A 19684-nucleotide genomic window follows, 5' to 3' on the forward strand; every position below is an offset into this window, starting at 1 on the left:
TATAACATAAATGTTCCTTTCCAAACATGTCATCTGCTAGTCTCCTACACAAATTTTTTACTGGGGTCAATATAATCTTCTCATTGTCTTCCATGGACCCTCCTTCGCTATCTTCACTCATGTAATTCTCCATGCCTGGAATGCATATTCCAACCCTATTCTTCAAGGCCAACCTCCTCTATAAATCCTCTACAAAGTATACTTTGCCATGATACAGTAGTCTTCCTTTAAATTCTTATGGCATTGGGGCGCTTGGGTGGCTCAGTCTCTTTAGCATCCAACTCTTGATTTTGGCTCAAGTCATGATCTTGGGGTCATGGGATGGAGCCCTGCCTCGGGCTCTGTGCTGGGCATGGAGCCTGTTTGAGATTCTCCCTCTCCCTTGTCCCCCCCTCGCTCTCTCTAAAAAAAATTTAATTTAATTTAATTTAAAAATTCCTATGGCATTTAATTACATCGTTATTCATTTGGCACCTATCATATTTCATCTTGCATTAGTAGCAATCTATATATCTCTCGCTCATCTAAATTTTAAAATTTTTATTTCAGTAATCATGTTTTAAATTTCACTGTATTTTTTTTTTTTAAGATTTTATTTATTTATTTGACAGAGAGAGACACAGCGAGAGAGGGAACACAAGCAGGGAGAGTGGGAGAGGGAGAAGCAGGCTTCCCGCCAAGCAGGGAGCCCGATGCAGGGCTCAATCCCATGACCCTGGGATCATGACCTGAGCTGAAGGCAGACGCTTAACGACTGAGCCACCCAGGCGCCCCTAAATTTCACTGTATTATTAACAGTACGTATCAGAGTTTTCTCTATATATATAGGTAGACCACTCAGGTGGTTTTTAAAATCTCCTTTCCTTTCTGTTCACCATAGAAATTGGAAGTGATTGGAGATTTATTAAAAGCAAAAGTGAAGTCAGTTGTTAATACAATAAAAAACTAGTTCATAAACATCAAATATTCATTTAATTATAAACTACAATATGGATACTAATACACCTAATTTTTATAGTAAAGTTTTTTTTAATGTACTCACCACATAAAACATTAAACCTTTTCTATTTTAACTAAAAGAAATGTCAGAAGCATAATTAAAATACCAACGTACTGATTGGAGATGCTCTTTAACCTGTAGTGCTTTTCTATTCATGATATCTAATGTTCCAGGATAAAAGTGATCATAGCTTGCTGGTCCTGGACTATCTGAAACAAACTTCTTAAAACGCTTCTCCCGGTTTTGTAGACTATGACCTCCTTTTATATTATACTAAATTGGAGAGAAAAAATATGAAATAATTAAAAGAAGCACTTTATAATTAATACATATTTGGTAAGTATTATATATTAATATGAAGAAAGTTTTAAAACCCAACCTGAGAAAGTTAAGGCTCTTAACTGAAGACATCATTCTAATAAAGGGATAATAAGAGAGGACGACAATTATAGTCATCAGTTTTAACTCTGAACTCAAACTAAAACTTACTGTACTTAGGACACTCTAAGAGAATGCAAAACTCAGTTTTAAAACAGGAATCAAAACAATGGAATCCCCAGTTGTAGAGCAAGAATAAAGAGTATACACTTACAGGCCTCAAGAGAATATGTACCTCTGAAATGAGCTAGAAATATTGGTACTCACACTGCAAGGAAAAAGCAAACCTTCCAAGCTTGCTTAGGATTAATTATTCCCATGAACTATTTTTTGGCCATTTCCAGGGACGCTTATGTAGGCTTACTGGCAACAGCATGGGTTTTTATTTGGTTGGTTGGCTTATTCTTCATTTTTTTTTAACAGCTTGGTTTTATGCTCAGATTAATTTTAAACATTGTTTAATGCAGAGAAGGGACTGGGAGGAATCTCCCATAGCTCTCCATGCCACATATCTGGATTCTCTGGAATCAGAAAATTATCAACAGGGTAATAGCCAGTAAATTCAGATAAAATTCCATCTTATTAGTTTCAATTAACAGTCATAGTGTAATCATTTCAAAGATGATTCATAGTAATAATGGTTGGCATTTGATAGATCAGATAAGTTTTTTTTTTTTAACATTTTTTTTTTATTTGAGAGAGAGAGAGAAAAAAGGAGCAGGGGGAGGGAGAGGGAGAAGCAGACTCCCCACTGAGCAGGGAGCCCAACCTAGGGCTCAGTCCCAGGACTCTGGTCTCCAGGATCATGACCTGAGCTGAAGGCAGATGCTTAACCCAGGTGTCCCCAGATAAGATTATTTTTTAAGTTACTGATTTACCAACAGAACTTTTCCCATGGTATATACATGTCAGATGTTCATGATCACTATGAACCGAGTCTATCTCTACTTTGCATCTTATTCAGCTGCTTTCAGCTTTTAAGAAATACACAAAAGAGATCTTTCAAAAAATGAGTCAAAATTATATTCTTAGGTAGCCAATCCACTACTTGATAACTGTTTAAATAAGACCATAATTCCTGTTTAAAGAGTTTGGATCAATAACAAAATTTAATGATTTTGCAAAAATATTAACATTACAATTTAGATAAAAAGTAAAATCATGTGAAAAGAGAATATCTCCTCAAATCCTGATTCTTTGAAAGCTATTCCTATAGTCTCTAAGATCTTACATTTCACACTGCAATTTGAATTTATATTGAACTTCAACAGAAGATAGTAAAATTAATCTGATTTTTTAACCAAGTAAAATTAGAAATTAACCAGGACTTTTCCAATTATTCATATTTCATAATTACCAATTCTACTGATTTTACAAGAGGTTATAAAAAGAACTACAATACAATGTGTCAGATAAAGGACCCAAAAATTATATTATGAGGTAACTATACATTTTATATAAAACCTGTGAGAAAACAACCTTCCTACTTCTTGAGTCCTGTGCTTTTGTCTATATGCTGTGGTTATTTGATGAATATTGCCAGCAACCTCCCAACAATACAGAATGCAGAGTCTCATCTGAAGGGTGAGGCCATGCACTGCAACAGGTATGATATCCCATCATACAGCTCTAGTGAAATGTATCACTCAGATCAAAAATAAAACCTAATTTGGACATTAGTGAGAAATATGAAAAAAACTGTCTAGCTGGAACCAGGGAGGAGCTCTCCACATCTAAATCTTATATAGCAAGGAACAAGATGGTATCACCCAAGCAGAGACAGGTCACAAACTAGAAGAGAATTAGAACCAGAAAACATAAATTAAATTTGAACTGGCCCTTTAGAGGGGGATTCATTCTAGGAAAAAGGATATGAACAAAATAAGGTATGTGACTTAATAAGCTAATTATCTAGGGTGCCTGAGTGGCTCAGTCGGTTGGGCATCTGCCTTTGGCTCAAGTCGTGATCCTGGAGTCCTGGGACCGAGCCCCGCATCAGGCTCCCTGCTCTGCAGGGAGTCTGCTTCTCCCTATCCTCCCTGCTCGTGCTCTCTCTCTTACTATCTCTATCTCAAATAAATAAAATTTTTAAAAATAAGCTAATTATCAGAGAATTATAAACTTGCATTTTGTAAACTTCATTCTTCTGTCTTCTATTTTCTTAATTTCCCTTATGTTGTTTTCTAAGAAAACTTCCTTTTGAAAAAAATTAGCATGCTTCATATATGCTAGAGGAGACAAAGGAAAAAGTGAATTTGCCCATAACTGGGCAAGAGCTGGAAAGGCAAAAAGAATACTCCCATCCTCACTCCCAACATTGCAGTAGTGGTGACAACCATAAACAAAGTTAGATAACCATAACAGAAACAGAGAAATAGAGAAGACTAAATTGGGGCACACAGTTTCAACTCCCAAATGTTTTGCTTTTATAAGAGCTTCAAGTATTACATACAGTGGAGGCAGGCCCTCACAACTACAACCACATTTTCAGTCTTTTCAAATTTCATTTGAAGTCTCCAGGTAATATTTACTAAGCAATTGCTAATAGAAAGGAACATTTCAATCTATGCTTCCAAAAAAAAGGTATAAAAATAAATTGTTAGGGCACCTGGGTGGCTCAGTTGGTTAAGCGACTGCCTTCGGCTCAGGTCATGATCCTGGAGTCCCGGGATCGAGTCCCGCATCGGGCTCCCTGCTCGGCGGGGAGTCTGCTTCTCCCTCTGACTCTCCTCCCTCTCATGCTCTCTGTCTCTCATTCTCTCTCTCTCAAATAAATAAATAAAAATCTTTAAAAAAAAAAATTTTAAATAAATAAATAAATAAATAAATAAATTGTTAAATACTTCCATTAATTTCCAATAAGATTATCCCTTTAATTATCCAGCATATTAATTATTTACAGAATTAGTATGCTAACTATGTCACATTATAAATATATCCATTATTATTTTAAATGGCTGGATTAGGAAATATGTTTGTACAGTGACTACATAACATAATAAAATTAAATTATATTAAAAAAACAAAAAAATTAATAAAAATAAAATAATAATGGACTTTATTTTTTAAAGTGTGATAAATTCAAACTTCTTGAAATTCTAAAAGTTCTACAAGAATTTAGCCTAGGGGCGCCTGGGTGGCTCAGTCGTTAGGCATCTGCCTTCGGCTCAGGTCATGATCCCAGGGTCCTAGGATGGAGCCCCACATCGGGCTCCCTGCTCAGCGGGAAGCCTGCTTCTCTCTCATCCACTCCCCCTGCTTGTGTTCCCTCTCTTGCTGTGTCTCCCTCTGTCAAATAAATAAATAAAATCTTAAAAAAAAAAAAAGAATTTAGCCTAAAACAACCCAAAAAAGTCAACAGCAATTGAGTAAAAAACTACTGGTGGAGCTAGCAAGCCCATATGCCCATAATATACTGGCCATGGCATGGAAGCAGGAGTGACACTTCCAATGATGACATCTAATGACCCATTGCTATTTTTTGCTTTTTGCCCTCTAGGCACTAGTATGCTGGAAGTTTTAAGAACCCAGGGAAGAGCCATAAACGTTCCACTGAGTTGGAAGCTGAGACCATCAACTGGCCATCCCAGGCTCTGTATGCTAGAAAGTAAAATAAGGAGTGTATTGGCTGAGGTGATTAACCCTGACCAGGACTGAAAAACAGGACTAAGGATAGCCACAAGCATCACGGTGGGATGGAACACCGAGACACCCTGCAGAGCTTCCTTGAACTATAATGCCCAGTGAAAATGGTAAGGGCAAGTTTATTTAAAGGTTTGAGAAGGAAGCCTGCGAATGAAGAGCTCAGACTCCTTAGAACTAAAGATTCCGGTCACCACATCAGGTTGAAAACTCCACCAGATAAAGTCCCTTTAAAGAGATAGGGATATGGTAGATCTATAAATTCCTATTGAATCTGAATAATCCAGTATCAGCAGTAATGAAGAATGATTAACAGATTTATTTTCTCTTATTTTCATTTATATTCTCAATTGTAATGTGCTCTTCTATTTGAAATAAAAAACCCTAGTTATAAATAAATAAATAAATAAATAGATAGATAGATAGATAAAAGAGAGAGACAAGGAACACAGAATGAGTAATGAAAAAGTCTTAAACTATCTATAGCTTCAGAGCAGTTACAAAAACTAACAGGGCCTCCTCTGCATTTCCTTGCTTCTTACATCACTTGCTTTCATTTCCCCTCTCTTTCTTTCCCTCTTCTATTGTAAAATGGCAACACTAATAATGCATAAAAGTTATTGGATGCTACCTATAATCAAGCACTATTCTAAAATGCTTACTAATGTATTTCACTCTTAGAAAAAGCCTACAAACTTAGTATGCCTATTTAACAAATGAGGAAACTAAAGCCCAAAGAGATTAAGTAAAGATTAAGTCAACCTGCATTTGAAATCTGTCTGAATTAGTTAAGTGGCAGAGACAGATTTCAAATGTAGGTAGTCTACTTCAGGAGCCCATACTACTAACCACTTCTTTATAATATCTCGTGTTATATTTACTTACCATTTAATCTACAGGCTGCAGAATAATGGAACAGGGATGTGAAAAAACAAAAGCAGAAACAGCCTTAATCTAAAGATCCATTTGGTAGTGACACTGTAATATCATCTCTGAATGCAGTAGTTTGGTTCCTTCAGGGAAGTTATACTTGAAAATTATACATAAAATAATTGCATTTTTTAAATTGTATATGTGGGAAGAAGAATTATGTGTAAATGTAGTGCACATGAGAGAGAATAGAACTGGGCAGTCAAGGGTTAAAATGTAATGGAAATCTATTGTTTTTTATCTGTCCAGCATCCTGTCTATTATCTGCCCATAATAGCATGCATATTCACCACCATTGGGGCAATCAAACCTCCCCTATACTTTGTGGTTTTACAGAAGTTTCCAAACACAGGATTCCCTATCCCAGGAATGAATGGACCAATCAGATTCTTCCTACTAGGAATTTTAATCCTAAATGGAGTCACACATAAAAAAAATGTAAGGGAGTTATAGAATTAAGTTATCTAATGGCAGTTCTGATTGCAGTTCTTACTACTGAAATATCTGGAATTGTCTTAGTCCTGCCCTTAAGACTTAAATATACAATTAATGCTTCAAGTCCATAAGCCAGCCAAATACCTTTCCTATAAATATTATTGTAAATCTAGTATCTGTCTTAAAAATCTATTTTATTGCTTCCAAGCAAAAACTCCTAACTGATAGAATGGTTGCTATTACCAACTCAGAAAGTCTAATGCAACAATTAAGGCATCAATGAATACCCCTGGATCTCCAACAGAGGAAATAAAAATTTGCTAGGTTCAATTAGGAGTCATTATGTATGAATGCAAAATTAATGAGAAAAGGGTAAAAGATGATATTCATGATTATGAAGATATTGGAGTTACATCCACTGTTTCCGAACATGAATGGATCATCAAAGATATTCTGGTCATAGACGCTCAAGACTGTATAGGAGCCAGATGAGACAATGAGAGTAGCCATACCTTAAGAATATGGCACAAAAACTAATTTTCACTCTATTGCCATCCTCCATCTACATATCTTGATCATTTGCACAACTTTCATGCACCGTAATTCATTCAATAGTCCTATTCTCCCATTCAAGAATCTCAAGAACCATGAAGCATGTAACAATGTTTTATGTCTTATAGAATAGATAGAATAACGGAGAAAATCCAACCAGGCAATCAACAATAAACACTTTTATTTTCTCATATTCTAATAACAAAATATAGATTAAAAGGAGAAAAAAGAGGATATGAAGGGAAAATGAAATATGACAAATGACATATTAGTCTAGGAGAGTAAGAAAGTATGATTCTTATTAACTCCAACAATTATAAAAACTATTATAAATTTACCTGTGCTTCTGAAACATTATAGTGTCCTGGCCCTGGAACAGCTTTCTCAGTGTTAGAGGCAACAGTAAAAGTACTTTCTCTGGCAGCCAAAGAAAGGAATGGTGCATAGCCACCTATAAAAGGAAAATCATATAAGATAGATAAGATAGGGTCCCAGTGATTTCAGAGAAAAAGCATTCAAAATATATAAAATCATGTAGTAACCTCAACTGTGGAGACTATATTATCAGAACTAATGGCTAGCCACAGAAGTTGTTCCTTTTTTAAAAATTCTGATGTAACAGCAGAACATTTATTAATATATATTAAGTAAAAGAACTTACAGAACAACAGAAAAAATACTTAAAGAAATAAAAAACAAAAGCCTTTTTTTTCTTCTAAGAATATTTGGTTGAAATGAAAACAACAATTAAGTTTAGCTAATAAAATATTTTCATCCTCAGAAGCCCAGCGTTTTACATTTTGGAACAACATCTATTATTTATAGAGAATAGCACATATAAAGTTGTAGAGACAACTTAGACTGAAATAATTTAAAGTGAGCTTACAGCAAGTAATTAATAATGTCTCTTTGCTTTGGTACTAGTTGGTACTCAGTAAATATTTCTTAATTGCCTGACCCCAAACAAAGGTTTACAAATCTAAGATACAAATTTCTTTGGAACAAATTATCATAAAATTAGACAAAGTTAATAAACTTAGTAGATAGGGTGCCTGGGTGGCTCAGATGGCTAAGCGTCTGCCTTCAACTCAGGTCATGATCCCGGGGTCCTGGGATTGAGTCCCGCATTGGGCTCACTACTCAGCGAGGAGCCTGCTTTTCCCTCTGCCTCGGCCTCTCTCTCTCTGTCTCTCATGATTAAATAAATAAAAACTTAAAAAAAAAATTAGTAGACAGACTTAGTCTTCTGAAAGACTGATAAAAAATATCAAGAACTGTATCAAGAAAATGAATATACTTTAAGCAACACAGATATCACAGAAGATATGGGAGAGAACAGAGCCACTATCTTCAACAGGTAATAAAAGAATGAAAGTGAGGATGCAAAATTTGTGAGAATCTTATACACTAAAGGAAAATGTACACTACTGTGAGAATATATGGCAATAATTAGTATAGTTTAAAATCTTGCTAATCTGGGCTAATAATAAAAGATAGTATTTTTAAAACAGAAAATAATGTGTTTCTTTTGAAGCCCACATTTATTAAAATGCAACTGAAATCAAGAATTATCTCTTGATTATAAATAATATAGTGTCATATATAATATATATATATATAGTGTCAGATAATATATATACAGTGTCAAGAACGACACTATATAATAATAAAAGGGACAATCCAACAAGAAAATATAACAATTGTAAATTTGTATGCACCCAACATGGGAGCACCCAAATACATAAAACAGTTCATAACAAGCATAAAGGAAATAATGGATAGTAACACAATAATAGTAGGGGACTTTAACACCACACTTACATTGATGGGCAAATCATCCAAAAAGAAAATCAACAAGGAAACAGTGACTTGAATGACACACTGGACCAGATGGATTTAACAGATATATTCAGAACATTCCATCCTAAAACAGCAGAATACACATTTCTTTTAAATGCACATGGAACATTTTCCAGAATAGATCACATATGAGGCCACAAAACAAATCTCAGTGTATTTAAAAAAAAAAACTGAAGTCATACTATGCATTTTTTCTGACCACAATGCTATGAAATTAGAAATTACCCATAAGAAATCTAGAAATAGCACAAATACAGGGAGGTTAAATAACGTGCTATTAAACAATGAATGGATCCACCAAGAAATGAAAGAAGAAATCAAAAATTACATGAAAATGAAAACAAAATAGTCCAAAGTCTTTGGGATGCAGCAAAAGTGGTTTTAAGAAGGAAATTTACAGCAACACAGGCCTACCTCAAGAAGCAAGAAAAATCTCAAATAAATAACCTAACCTTACACCAAAAGGAGCTAGAAAAAGAACAAACAAAGCCAAACCCAACAAAAGGAAGGAAATAATAAAGATTAGAGCAGAAATAAATGATATAGAATGAATAAAACAATAGAACAGGTCAATGAAAACCAGGAGCTGGTTCTTTGAGAAAAAAAAAAATCAATAAAATTGATAAACTTCTAGCCAGACTTATCAAGAAAAAAAAGAGAAAGGACTCAAGAAAAAGTCACAAATTAGGAGAAATAACAACCAACATCATAGAATTAAAAAAAAATTATAAGAGAATATTATGAAAACCTATATGCCAACAAATTAGACAACCTAGAAGAAATGGATAAATTCCTAGAAACGTATAAATACAAAAACTGAAACAGAAAGAAATAGAAAATTTGAGCAGACCGATAACCAGTAAAGAAATTGAGTCAGTATTCAAAAACTCGAAACAAACAAAAGTCCAAGACCAGATGGCTTCACAGGGGAATTCTACCAAACATTTAAGAAGAATTAATACCTATTGTTCTCAAACTATTCCAATAAGAAAACTTCCAAATTCATTCTATAAAGCCAGCATTACCCTGATATCAAAATCAGATAAAGACACCACAAAAAAAGAGAACTACAGGCCAATATCGCTGATGAAAATAGATGTAAAAATCCTTAAAACACTAGCAAACTGAATCCAACAATATATATATATATTTTTTAAGATTTTATTTATTTATTCATCAGAAACAGAGAGAGAGAGGTAGAGGGAGAAGCAGGCTCCCAAGGAGCAGGGAGCCCGATGTGGGACTCAATCCCAGGACCCTGGGATCATGACCTGAGCCGAAGGCAGACGCTTAACCATCTGAGCCACCCAGGTGCCCCCAACAATATATTTTAAAAAATCATTCACCATGAACAAGTGGGATTTATTCCTAGGTTACAAGGATGGTTCAGTATTCACAAACTAATCAACGTGATACATCATACCAATAAGAGAAAGGATAAGAACCATATGATCATTTCAACAGACGCAGAAAAAAGTATTTGACAAAGTACAATACGCATTCGTAATAAAAGCCCTCAACAAAGTAGATTTAGAGGGAACATACTTCAGTATAGTAGAGGCCATATATGAAAAACTCACAGCTAAAATCATCCTTAATGGGGACAAACTGAGATCTTTCCCTCTAATGTCAGGAACAAAACAGGATGTGCACTCTCACCACTTTTATTCAACATATACTGTAATCTTAGCCACAGCAATCAGACAATTCAAAGAAATAAAAGGCATCCAAATTGGTAAGGAAGAAGTAAAACTTTCACTATTTGCAGACGATTTGATACAACGTATAGAAAATCCTAAAAACTCCACCAAAAAACTGCTAGAACTGATAAATGATATTCAGTCAAGTTGCAGGATACAAAATCAATCTATAGAAATCTATTGCATTTCTATACACCAATAATGAAGCAGCAGACAGAGAAATCAAGAAAACAATCCTGCTTGCAACTACATCAAAAATAATAAGATACCTAGGAATAAACTTAATGAAAGCAATGAAAGACCTGTACTTCAAAGACTATAAAACATTGACGAAGAAAATTGAAAATGAAACAAAGAAATGGAAAGACATTCCATGCTCATGGGTTGGAAAAACAAATATTGTTAAAATGTCTATGCTACCTAGAGCAATCTACACATTCAATGCAATCCCTATCAAAATATCATCAACTTTTTTCACAGAGCTGGAACAAATCATCCTAAAATTTGTATGGAACCAGAAAAGACCCTGAATAGCCAAAGGAATGTTGAAAAAGAAAACCAAAGCTGGTGGCATCAAAACCCCGGACTTCAAGCTCTATTACAAAGCTATAATTATCAAGACAGTATGGTAGTGGCATAAAAACAGACACATAGATCAATGGAACAGAATAGAGAGCCCAGAAATGGACCCTCAACTCTATAGTCAACTAATCTTCCACAAAGCAGGAAAGAATATCAAATAGAAAAAAGACAGTCTCTTCAACAAATGTTGTTGGGAAAATTGGACAGCCACATGCAGAAGAATGAAACTGGACCATTTCCTTACACCAGACACAAAAATAGACTCAAAATGTATGAAAGACCTCAATGTGAGACAGGAATCCATCAAAATCTTTGAGGAGAACACAGGCAGCAACCTCTTCGACCTTGGCCACAGCAACTTCTTGCTAGGCACATCTCCAAAGGCTGGGGAAACAGGCAAAAATGAACTATTGGGACTTCATCAAGATAAAAAGCTTTTGCACAGCAAAGGAAACATTCGACAAAACCAAAAGACAACCAACAGAATAGGAGAAAATATCTGCAAATGACATAACAGATAAAGGGCTACTATCTAAAATCTATAAAGAACTTATCAAACTCAACACCCAAAGAACAATAATCCAATCAAGAAATGGGCAGACGACATGAACAGACACTTTTCCAAAGGGACATCCAAAATGGCCAACAGACACATGAAAAAGTGCTCAACATCACTCGGCATCAGGGAACTACAAATCAAAACCACAATGAGACCACCTCACACCAGTCAGAATGGCTAAAATTAACAAGTCAGGAAATGACAGATATTGGCGAGGGAGCGGAGAAAGGGGAACCCTCCCGCACTGTTGGTGGGAATGCAAGCTGGTGCAGCCACTCTGGAAAACAGTATGGAGGGTCCCCAGCAATTCCACTACTGGGTATTTACCCCAAAGATACAAATATAGTGAATGGAAGGGGCTCCTACATTCCAATGTTTATAGCAGCAATGTCCACTATAGCTAAACTGGAAAGAGCCCAGATGTTCATCGACAGATGAATGGATAAAGAAGATGTGGTATCTATATACAATGGAATACTACCCAGCCATCAAAAAAAAAAAAAAAAAGAAATCTTGCCATGTGCAACAACATGGATGGAACTAGAAGGCATTATGCTAAGGGAAATAAGTCAATCAGAGAAAGACAATTATCATATGATCTCACTGATATGTGGAATTTAAGAAACAAAAAGAGGATCATAGGGGAAGAGAGGGAAAAATAAAATAAGATGAAATCAGAGAGGGAGACAAACCATAAGAGACTCTTAAGCATAGGAAACAAATAGGGTTGCTGGAGGAGAGAAAGGTGGGGGGATGAGATAACTGGGTGATGGACATTAAGGAGGGCATGTTATGTAATGAGCCCTGGGTATTATATAAGACTGATGAATCACTGACCTCTACCTCTGAAACCAATAATACATTATATGTTAATTAAATTTAAATAAAAATAAATATTTTTTTTAAAAAGAACACTAAAATATCTATTATAAATATTCTCCATATGTTCAACAAGGTAGAAGAAAAATGAACATGATGAGGAGATAAAGGGAAGATATAAAAATACCGAATCAAACTTCTGAAATGAAAAGTACACTGGTATGGGGCACCTGGCTGGCTCAGTCAGAAGGGCATGCGACTTTTGATCGGGGGTCATGAGTTCAAGCCCCACAGTGGGTATCAAAATTACTTAAATAAAAACTTTAAAAAAAATACACTGATAGTGTTAATGACAAATTTTATGTGAGTTAATAACAGATATTTTTTTCAATTCTTAATCTCTTGAAAAATAACTATTTAAAGCAAAAATAATTTCAAATTATTGTGAGATTATAGCATATATAGAAGTAGAGTATCTGACCACAATAGCACAAAAGATGAGATGGGAGAAATGGAAGCACACTCTTGTAAGCTTCATATACTATATGTGAAGTAGTGGTACAATATTATTTGAAGGTAGACTGTGATAGGTTAGAGATGTATATTGTAAACCCCAGAACAACCACTAAAAAATAAAGAAGTATAGCTAGTAAAGCAATAGCAGAGGTAAAAACAAAATCATTTAAAAAAATTAAAAAAAAACAACTAAACTCATTCAACAAAGGTAGGGATAAGAGAAAAGAGAAACAAAGAAGAGATGAGATAAATAGAAAACAAATATCAAGAGAGTAAATTTAAACACAACAATATTGATAATTAAATTAAATAGAAAAGTTCTAAACACCCCAATATAAAAGGCAGAGGATGTCAATTTGGATAAAAAAGTAAGACCTAACTTTATGCTATAGACAGAAAACCCTCATCACACATAAAGACATAGAAGTGTTCTTTTTGTGTGTGGTTTTTTTTAAAGATTTTATTTATTTATTTGAGAGAGAGAGAGACAGCAAGAGAGGGAACACAAGCAGGGGGAGTGGGAGAGGGAGAAGCAGGCTTCCCACCAAGCAGGGAGCCCGATGCAGGGCTCAATCCCAGGACTCTGGGATCATGACCTGAGCCGAAGGCAGACACTTAACGACTGAGCCACCCAGGCGCCCCTAAAGACCTAGAAGTTAAAAATAAAAGGATGGAAAAGATATACCGTGCATCCATGAATCAAAGGAAGCTGAACTGACTACATTAAAATCAGACAAAGCAGATCTTGAACAACGAATACTAGAGATGAGAGACATTGCATTATGATAAAGGGGTCATTTCATCAACAGGATTTAATAATCAATAAAGATCAGCAAGGAAATAATTGCCATAAAAATCATTACAGTGCTTACCTGTAGGGGAGAGGAAAGAAGGTATAATTGAAAGGGAAATTGGGCAATATTATATTTCTTGAGTATTTACTTTTGATGCCATAATTTTTATACAATTTTCTACATGAAGTGTTTAATCTTACAAGTAAAAGTTTTTTGAGTTTTTTAATTTAGGTTCATACAATATGAGGTAATGTGAGATAAATATGAAAACTAAGAAAGTTAAGTTCAGACTAGTTCTTAGGCAGATGTCCTAACACCATGGCAGAGATTCTAACTGAATCTACCTAAACAAGTGTGAAATTAATTGCAAAATACTGAAATTCATAGAAAAATGGAAAAGAAAAAACAAAAAAACACACAATAGCCCCATGTATTCAAGAAAGCCAGTACTCATAAAATCTTCATTGAAGCTTTCCAAAATTAATTATATAGAATCTTTCATCAATAAGCTAAAAGTTTGGGGGGTTTTTTAAAGATTTTATTTATTTATTTAACAGAGAGAGACACAGCAAGAAAGGGAACACAAGCAGGGGGAGTGAGAGAGGGAGAAGCAGGCTTTCCCACTGAGCAGGGAGCCTGATACGGGGCTCAATCCCAGGACCCTGGGATCATGACCTGAGCCGAAGGCAGACGCTTAACAACTGAGCCACCCAGGCCCCCCAATAGGCTAAAAGTTTATATGAAATACTGACCTCAAGTAAAACCACAAGAAAATTAAAGTGTTTATACTGATTAGCTCCATGAAAGAAGGACTGGTCTGTTTTATTCATAACTGTATACATAATGTTTACATTTAGAGTGGCAAACTGTCCTAGCATGCTCAGGACATAGAACTTTTAGTGCTAAAACCAGGACATTCCCATATAAATCAAGATGTTTAGGGCGCCTGGGTGGCTCAGTTGGTTAAGTGACTGCCTTCGGCTCAGGTCATGATCCTGGAGTCCCAGGATCGAGTCCCACATCGGGCTCCCTGCTTGGCAGGGAGTCTGCTTCTCCCTCTGACCCTCCTTCCTCTCATGCTCTCTGTCTCTCATTCTCTCTCTCTCAAATAAATAAAATCTTTAAAAAAAAAAAAAAAAAGATGTTTGGCCACCCTATCATAGTGCCCTGCATATTAGTAAATAAATATAGAATTCATAGGTGATATTCTAAACTACACCTTTAGTCATTCATTCAACAATAGTGAATGCTTTATTGTGTGTGGAGAGAGGCAGTGAGGGTATAATAACGAATAAGTTAAAACTCTGGCCTCCAATAGTGGGAAAGCCAGAAAAATAAATAATTATACTACAAACAGTGCTGCCAATAATTAAGGTATAAAATATAGAAGAAGAAGGTTCTGGGGAATTAGGGTTAGTGGAGTATGAGATAAAAGGTTTGGTTTGGGACATATGGATATATTGGCATATAAAGTGCCAACTATGAATGATAAATCAAACTGTCAGGTAGAAAGAAGAAATTAAGAATACAGGAGAAGGAAATATTTGAAAAGAAAGAAAGAAGTTCAGTTTGGGAAATATTGAGTTTGAGGCACCAACAGCAGAAGATAAATCGAACTGGCATGAAGCAATAAAAGATAGTCCATTCTGAGAAAGAAGGTGGGCAGCATGTGATTAAAGGGCAAGTTCTATAGCCACAGCTACTGCCACAAAACAAAAAGGTCATTCTTCAGATAAAAGCAATAACTAGACCTTTGAAACATACTCATCTTCAGGGACATCAACATATACAGCAATCACATATGTATAGTTTATTTAAACTTAAAGACAGATTCCATTTCCTGAGATTGTCTCCCTAAATTCTGACTGGCTAATAAGATAAATCATTATTGGTGGCATAAGCTCATAGGCACAAGTGCAAGACCATGGACTGCTCATGTTTCTGTGGCAGGTAAAGCTAACCACTCCTCCATCAAAGAAGAAATCTGGGAGAGAGTATATTTAGGAGCTGGTGTTACCCAGCTTAGATAACTGATACAGAACCAATATAGATAACCAATATACAGCTGATGTAGGGTGCCATTTATTATGTAAATCAAGTTCAAAAAGCAATTAAATTCTCCTTAGCACAATATGCCAGGAAAAGTCACATTACTAAACAGACTGTTTTTATATTTTACTAGGCTGGTTGTCTCTGGAGAAAATTTGCTTTGATGAGAAAAAATACCCTTCCTTCTTAGATAAATGTGAGAAAGTCAGGAATAGTTCTCAATAATCTGGAATTGGAATATCCATTCTCTCTCCTACTCATGAAATCAGAGCAGCTCAGTCCTGTTCTTTTTAGGCTGCAAATCCTGGGTTAAAAGAGTCTCTCTGATTAAATGGCTGAAGGCTGAGGCAATGAAGTTTGCAGACTGGGGTGAAAAGAATTTCCTGAGGAAAATGTGAAAATAATACACTGGAGGATTGACCAAGCAGGCTACAGTAGTACGAGAGTGGTAATTAGGAAAGAGAAAAGTTGGGAATAACGAGTATTTGCATCTTTCTCTTGAAGATCTAAGATTCTAAGGTCCTCTGCTCTTCTGTGGTTCAAGGTAACAAGTTATATAAAGTCCCAACACCTATTCTTCCTACATCATACTCTATAAAATCTACCTGACCCTTAATTGAAATAACTGTGTATATTTCTGCACAAACCAGTGTTTGCTGATCTTAAAGAGGGGTAAAATAGAATGAACCTAGGAAAGAGATAATAGCTACTTTTAAATTATCCAGTAAAGAAATGATACTTGTACCTTCTATTAATTATCAGCCTGTTGTCACTGAGTATTGCTAAAACAGGGCTCAACAGGATACAGCTGCTTTGAGTGGCCAAGCATAGAATTTCCTAGTTTCTTTCATAGTTCAGCAAGGCAAAATTCTATAAAACAGTAAAAGAAGGGCCTTGCAACACCCCACTTACTGCTCTCTAAGCAGAGTTCACATAAGTCATGAAGTGAGTTTTTAATTCTATGTGTAGCTCATTAGACTTTTTAAAAATTTTATTCCAAGAATTACCATTGGTTTTTTTTTTTTTTTTAATTAAGCATCTAAGGGTTATGGTATTGAGCTAAAAACTGAGAACAGCAGTAATGATCATGGCTATTGCCTCTAAGAGAATCACATTTAGTGTGGCAGCCAGATAGTTAACAGATAATTAAGATATAGTATCAAAGTGCTACAAAAGTGTCATTAAGAAGTCAAAGAAAGACTTGAGAAATAGTAGAGTCAAAGAACAATTTCACTTTTCCTGAGTCTAAAAGAGTAAGTAGGACTCAGCCAGATGAGGAAGGAAGAGCACACTAGGCAAAGTATCAGCAGCTACAAAAGCGTGAAGGGGAGTGAGCATGAACTTCTAGAAAATGCAAAGTTGAAACTGCTGATATGTATGTGGGGCTGTGTTGGGTATAGGTGAGAGAGAATGTGGGAGGCCAGGTAAGGGATCAGACCATGAAGAATCTTATTCACTATGCTAAGTAGTTCAGATTTTAACCTTAATGTTAAAAGGATTTTTTTTAAACAAATAACATAATTATATCCTAGGAAGATCACTTTAGCTATAAGAGAGAAGTTGAAAACTGAAATAGAGGAAAACAGCAATATTTTATTGGTTTAATTCAGAATAGAAATAATGAGCCCTGAACAGTCAAGGGAAGTTACACGAAGAAAAGGAACTAATTTAAGAGACAATGAGAAGATAGAATCAATAGATCTTAATGATCAATGAGCGTGGTCAGTCAGAGAAGTCTAGAATAATTCCAAAGTTTAAAATTTATAATTGACTGATAGGGAATTTTTCAAAGGGGCTAGTAATGATGGGGGAAATGATGAACTCAGACACTTGGGAGTTTCAGATGTCAGAGACTACCCAAATAAAGATGTTCAAAAAAGTAATGGCAATAAGAAGGCCCTAAGATTAGGAGAAAGTTCATCTTAGAGATATAAATCACCTATATCTCTAAAGACTTTCTTCTGGGATGAATCAGAATCAGAATAGGGACAGTAGTCAAAGTCATGGATTTGAACAAGAAAGTGCACTAGAAAAGAAACCAGCAAAGGACAGAAAACACACTATATAAACATTTAAAAGACCTTTAGAAAAATAATCACCTGACAATGAAGACAATGAAGGATTGATTGTCGAGGAGAAAAATGATTGCCTTATTCAACGTTTAACAAATGTTAATGATTAGGTCCTAACCATGCATCAGGCACTGTTGCAAGACGATAACAGGAAAAAGAACCAGGAAAAAATGATGATGTTATAAATACCAGGGGAAGAAATATTTCTAAAGACAGTGGTCAGCTGTGTCAAAATAAAATAAGGATTGAAAAGCATCACAGGTATAAGTATTTTGGGTGGTGGTCGGTGGTTAATACATTGTTAGGGAGGTTAATGTCTCTAACAATTCAATTGTATTAAATACAGACATAGGCTCCAAGAACACTGATATTGATATCAGATGCTGAAAAGCAGTAAAATTCAAAAATTAAAACAATGACAAATCTGCACTCCACCCAAAGAAACTTAAATCAACCTAATATCCTAATGTCATCAGTCATGTAAACACAGTAATGGCATTTGTTTAAAAATAGAGTGTAACAATAGGGGAAATGCAGATTAACAAGGGAAAAACTATAATTTGGATGGTAGTAAGCTCCACAAAATCATCAAATTAGAAAAAGCAGAAAGCAAATTATAAGTATTTGTTAAATGCTTCCCCTAAGTCACTAACTGCAAATGAGAGAAAATAATTATTTCAAGTAATTATTTAAATTATCCATTCCCACTCCATCTCTTCAAGTATAGCTCCCCCCCCCCCCCAAATGTGGGCTCTCATTAGTATGTTCAAAAAGAAGATGGATATGGCCAGTTAGGAAGCATCTATCAAAAAATACACGGGACTATCTTTAAATCATACTGCAAACTAGAAATATAAAAGTTACACTTTAGTAAATGACGTGTCTCTAGTTAATGGTAGCAAAGGTGTGTGAGTGAAGCAGACAGGACTACAAAGAAACAGCAGACGGTAAGAAATAACACAGGATTTGGGACTCATATAGTCATCAGAGCCAGGAAATCAAAATCCGAGATTTAACCTGTACAAGTGAAAGTAGGATGGAGATAACCATTGTAGCATCAAAAGTCCTAGCCATACGCTTACTGACCTTGTGAAATGCGACAAATGATTTTACCATTTATCACCTGTAAAATTAGGAGAGTATTTTCCCTGCCTATTTTATGTTTTGTTACACTTATGAAGTGGTAGCATTATGTTTAACAAGTACACAGAAGCGGGCCTGGCTGAAAGTGAGGTGCCTGTCACAGAAGGCTTGCCTTTCCCTACCTCTTACCTGTTGCCTGCTCCTTCAGGAAAGGTACCTGGTAAGTTCCAGGACCCACATGCTCCTCAGTGCTGCCACCTTCAACCAATCTGAGCAAGCGGGGAGCTCGATCATACATAATTGTGGGAGGGTGGGACAGGGCGGGAGGAACCGCAGCTGTAAAAGGGTAAAAACAAGGTGACGAGAGGTGTGGAGCAAAAGGAAGCTGACGACAGTCTGAAGAAGGTCGAGGAGAATTTGAATAAATGGACCAACTACCATAGAGGCTATCTCCCACCTGCTCATTGGGGTCAGATTTTCCCTAGGTCAATTTATAGCCCGGTGGTGAAGTGAAAGGGAGCGCGACCAGGATAAGATATCCCGCACAACCATCTATCTGTTCCCCAGGTGAGAGTGAAGTGCTCCGCCGCGAAAGGAGATTATAAAGTAGGCGCCCGTCCCTGTACTTCCGGTCTTCCCTCCGCCCATTTCTCTCCGCCCCGGAAGTCTCTAGGAGCGAGGGGTCGAAGTGCTCCTCCCTGGTGGCCAAGCTC

At 35.8% G+C, this 19684-nt stretch overlaps 1 protein-coding gene across 1 annotated transcript in view; it reads right to left on the reverse strand.

The window, feature by feature from the left end:
- STPG2 (sperm tail PG-rich repeat containing 2) overlaps positions 1-19278 on the reverse strand; it is a 325579-nt gene extending 306301 nt beyond the window's left edge. Inside the window, exons 1-2 of the mRNA XM_064582835.1 lie at positions 19161-19278; positions 7276-7388 (exon numbers count right to left, since the gene is read on the reverse strand). Coding sequence (XP_064438905.1) covers positions 7276-7388; positions 19161-19269 — 222 coding nt within the window. The 5' untranslated portion in view covers positions 19270-19278. The remainder of the gene's footprint in view (positions 1-7275; positions 7389-19160) is intronic.
- Between the last annotated feature and the right edge of the window lie 406 nt (positions 19279-19684).

The sequence above is a fragment of the Mirounga angustirostris genome, unplaced genomic scaffold (genome assembly GCF_029215605.1).
Source record: "Mirounga angustirostris isolate CCGP_5_RB_7025 unplaced genomic scaffold, mMirAng1.0.hap1 SCAF_2, whole genome shotgun sequence".
In the NCBI taxonomy this organism is placed as follows: Eukaryota; Metazoa; Chordata; class Mammalia; order Carnivora; family Phocidae; genus Mirounga; species Mirounga angustirostris.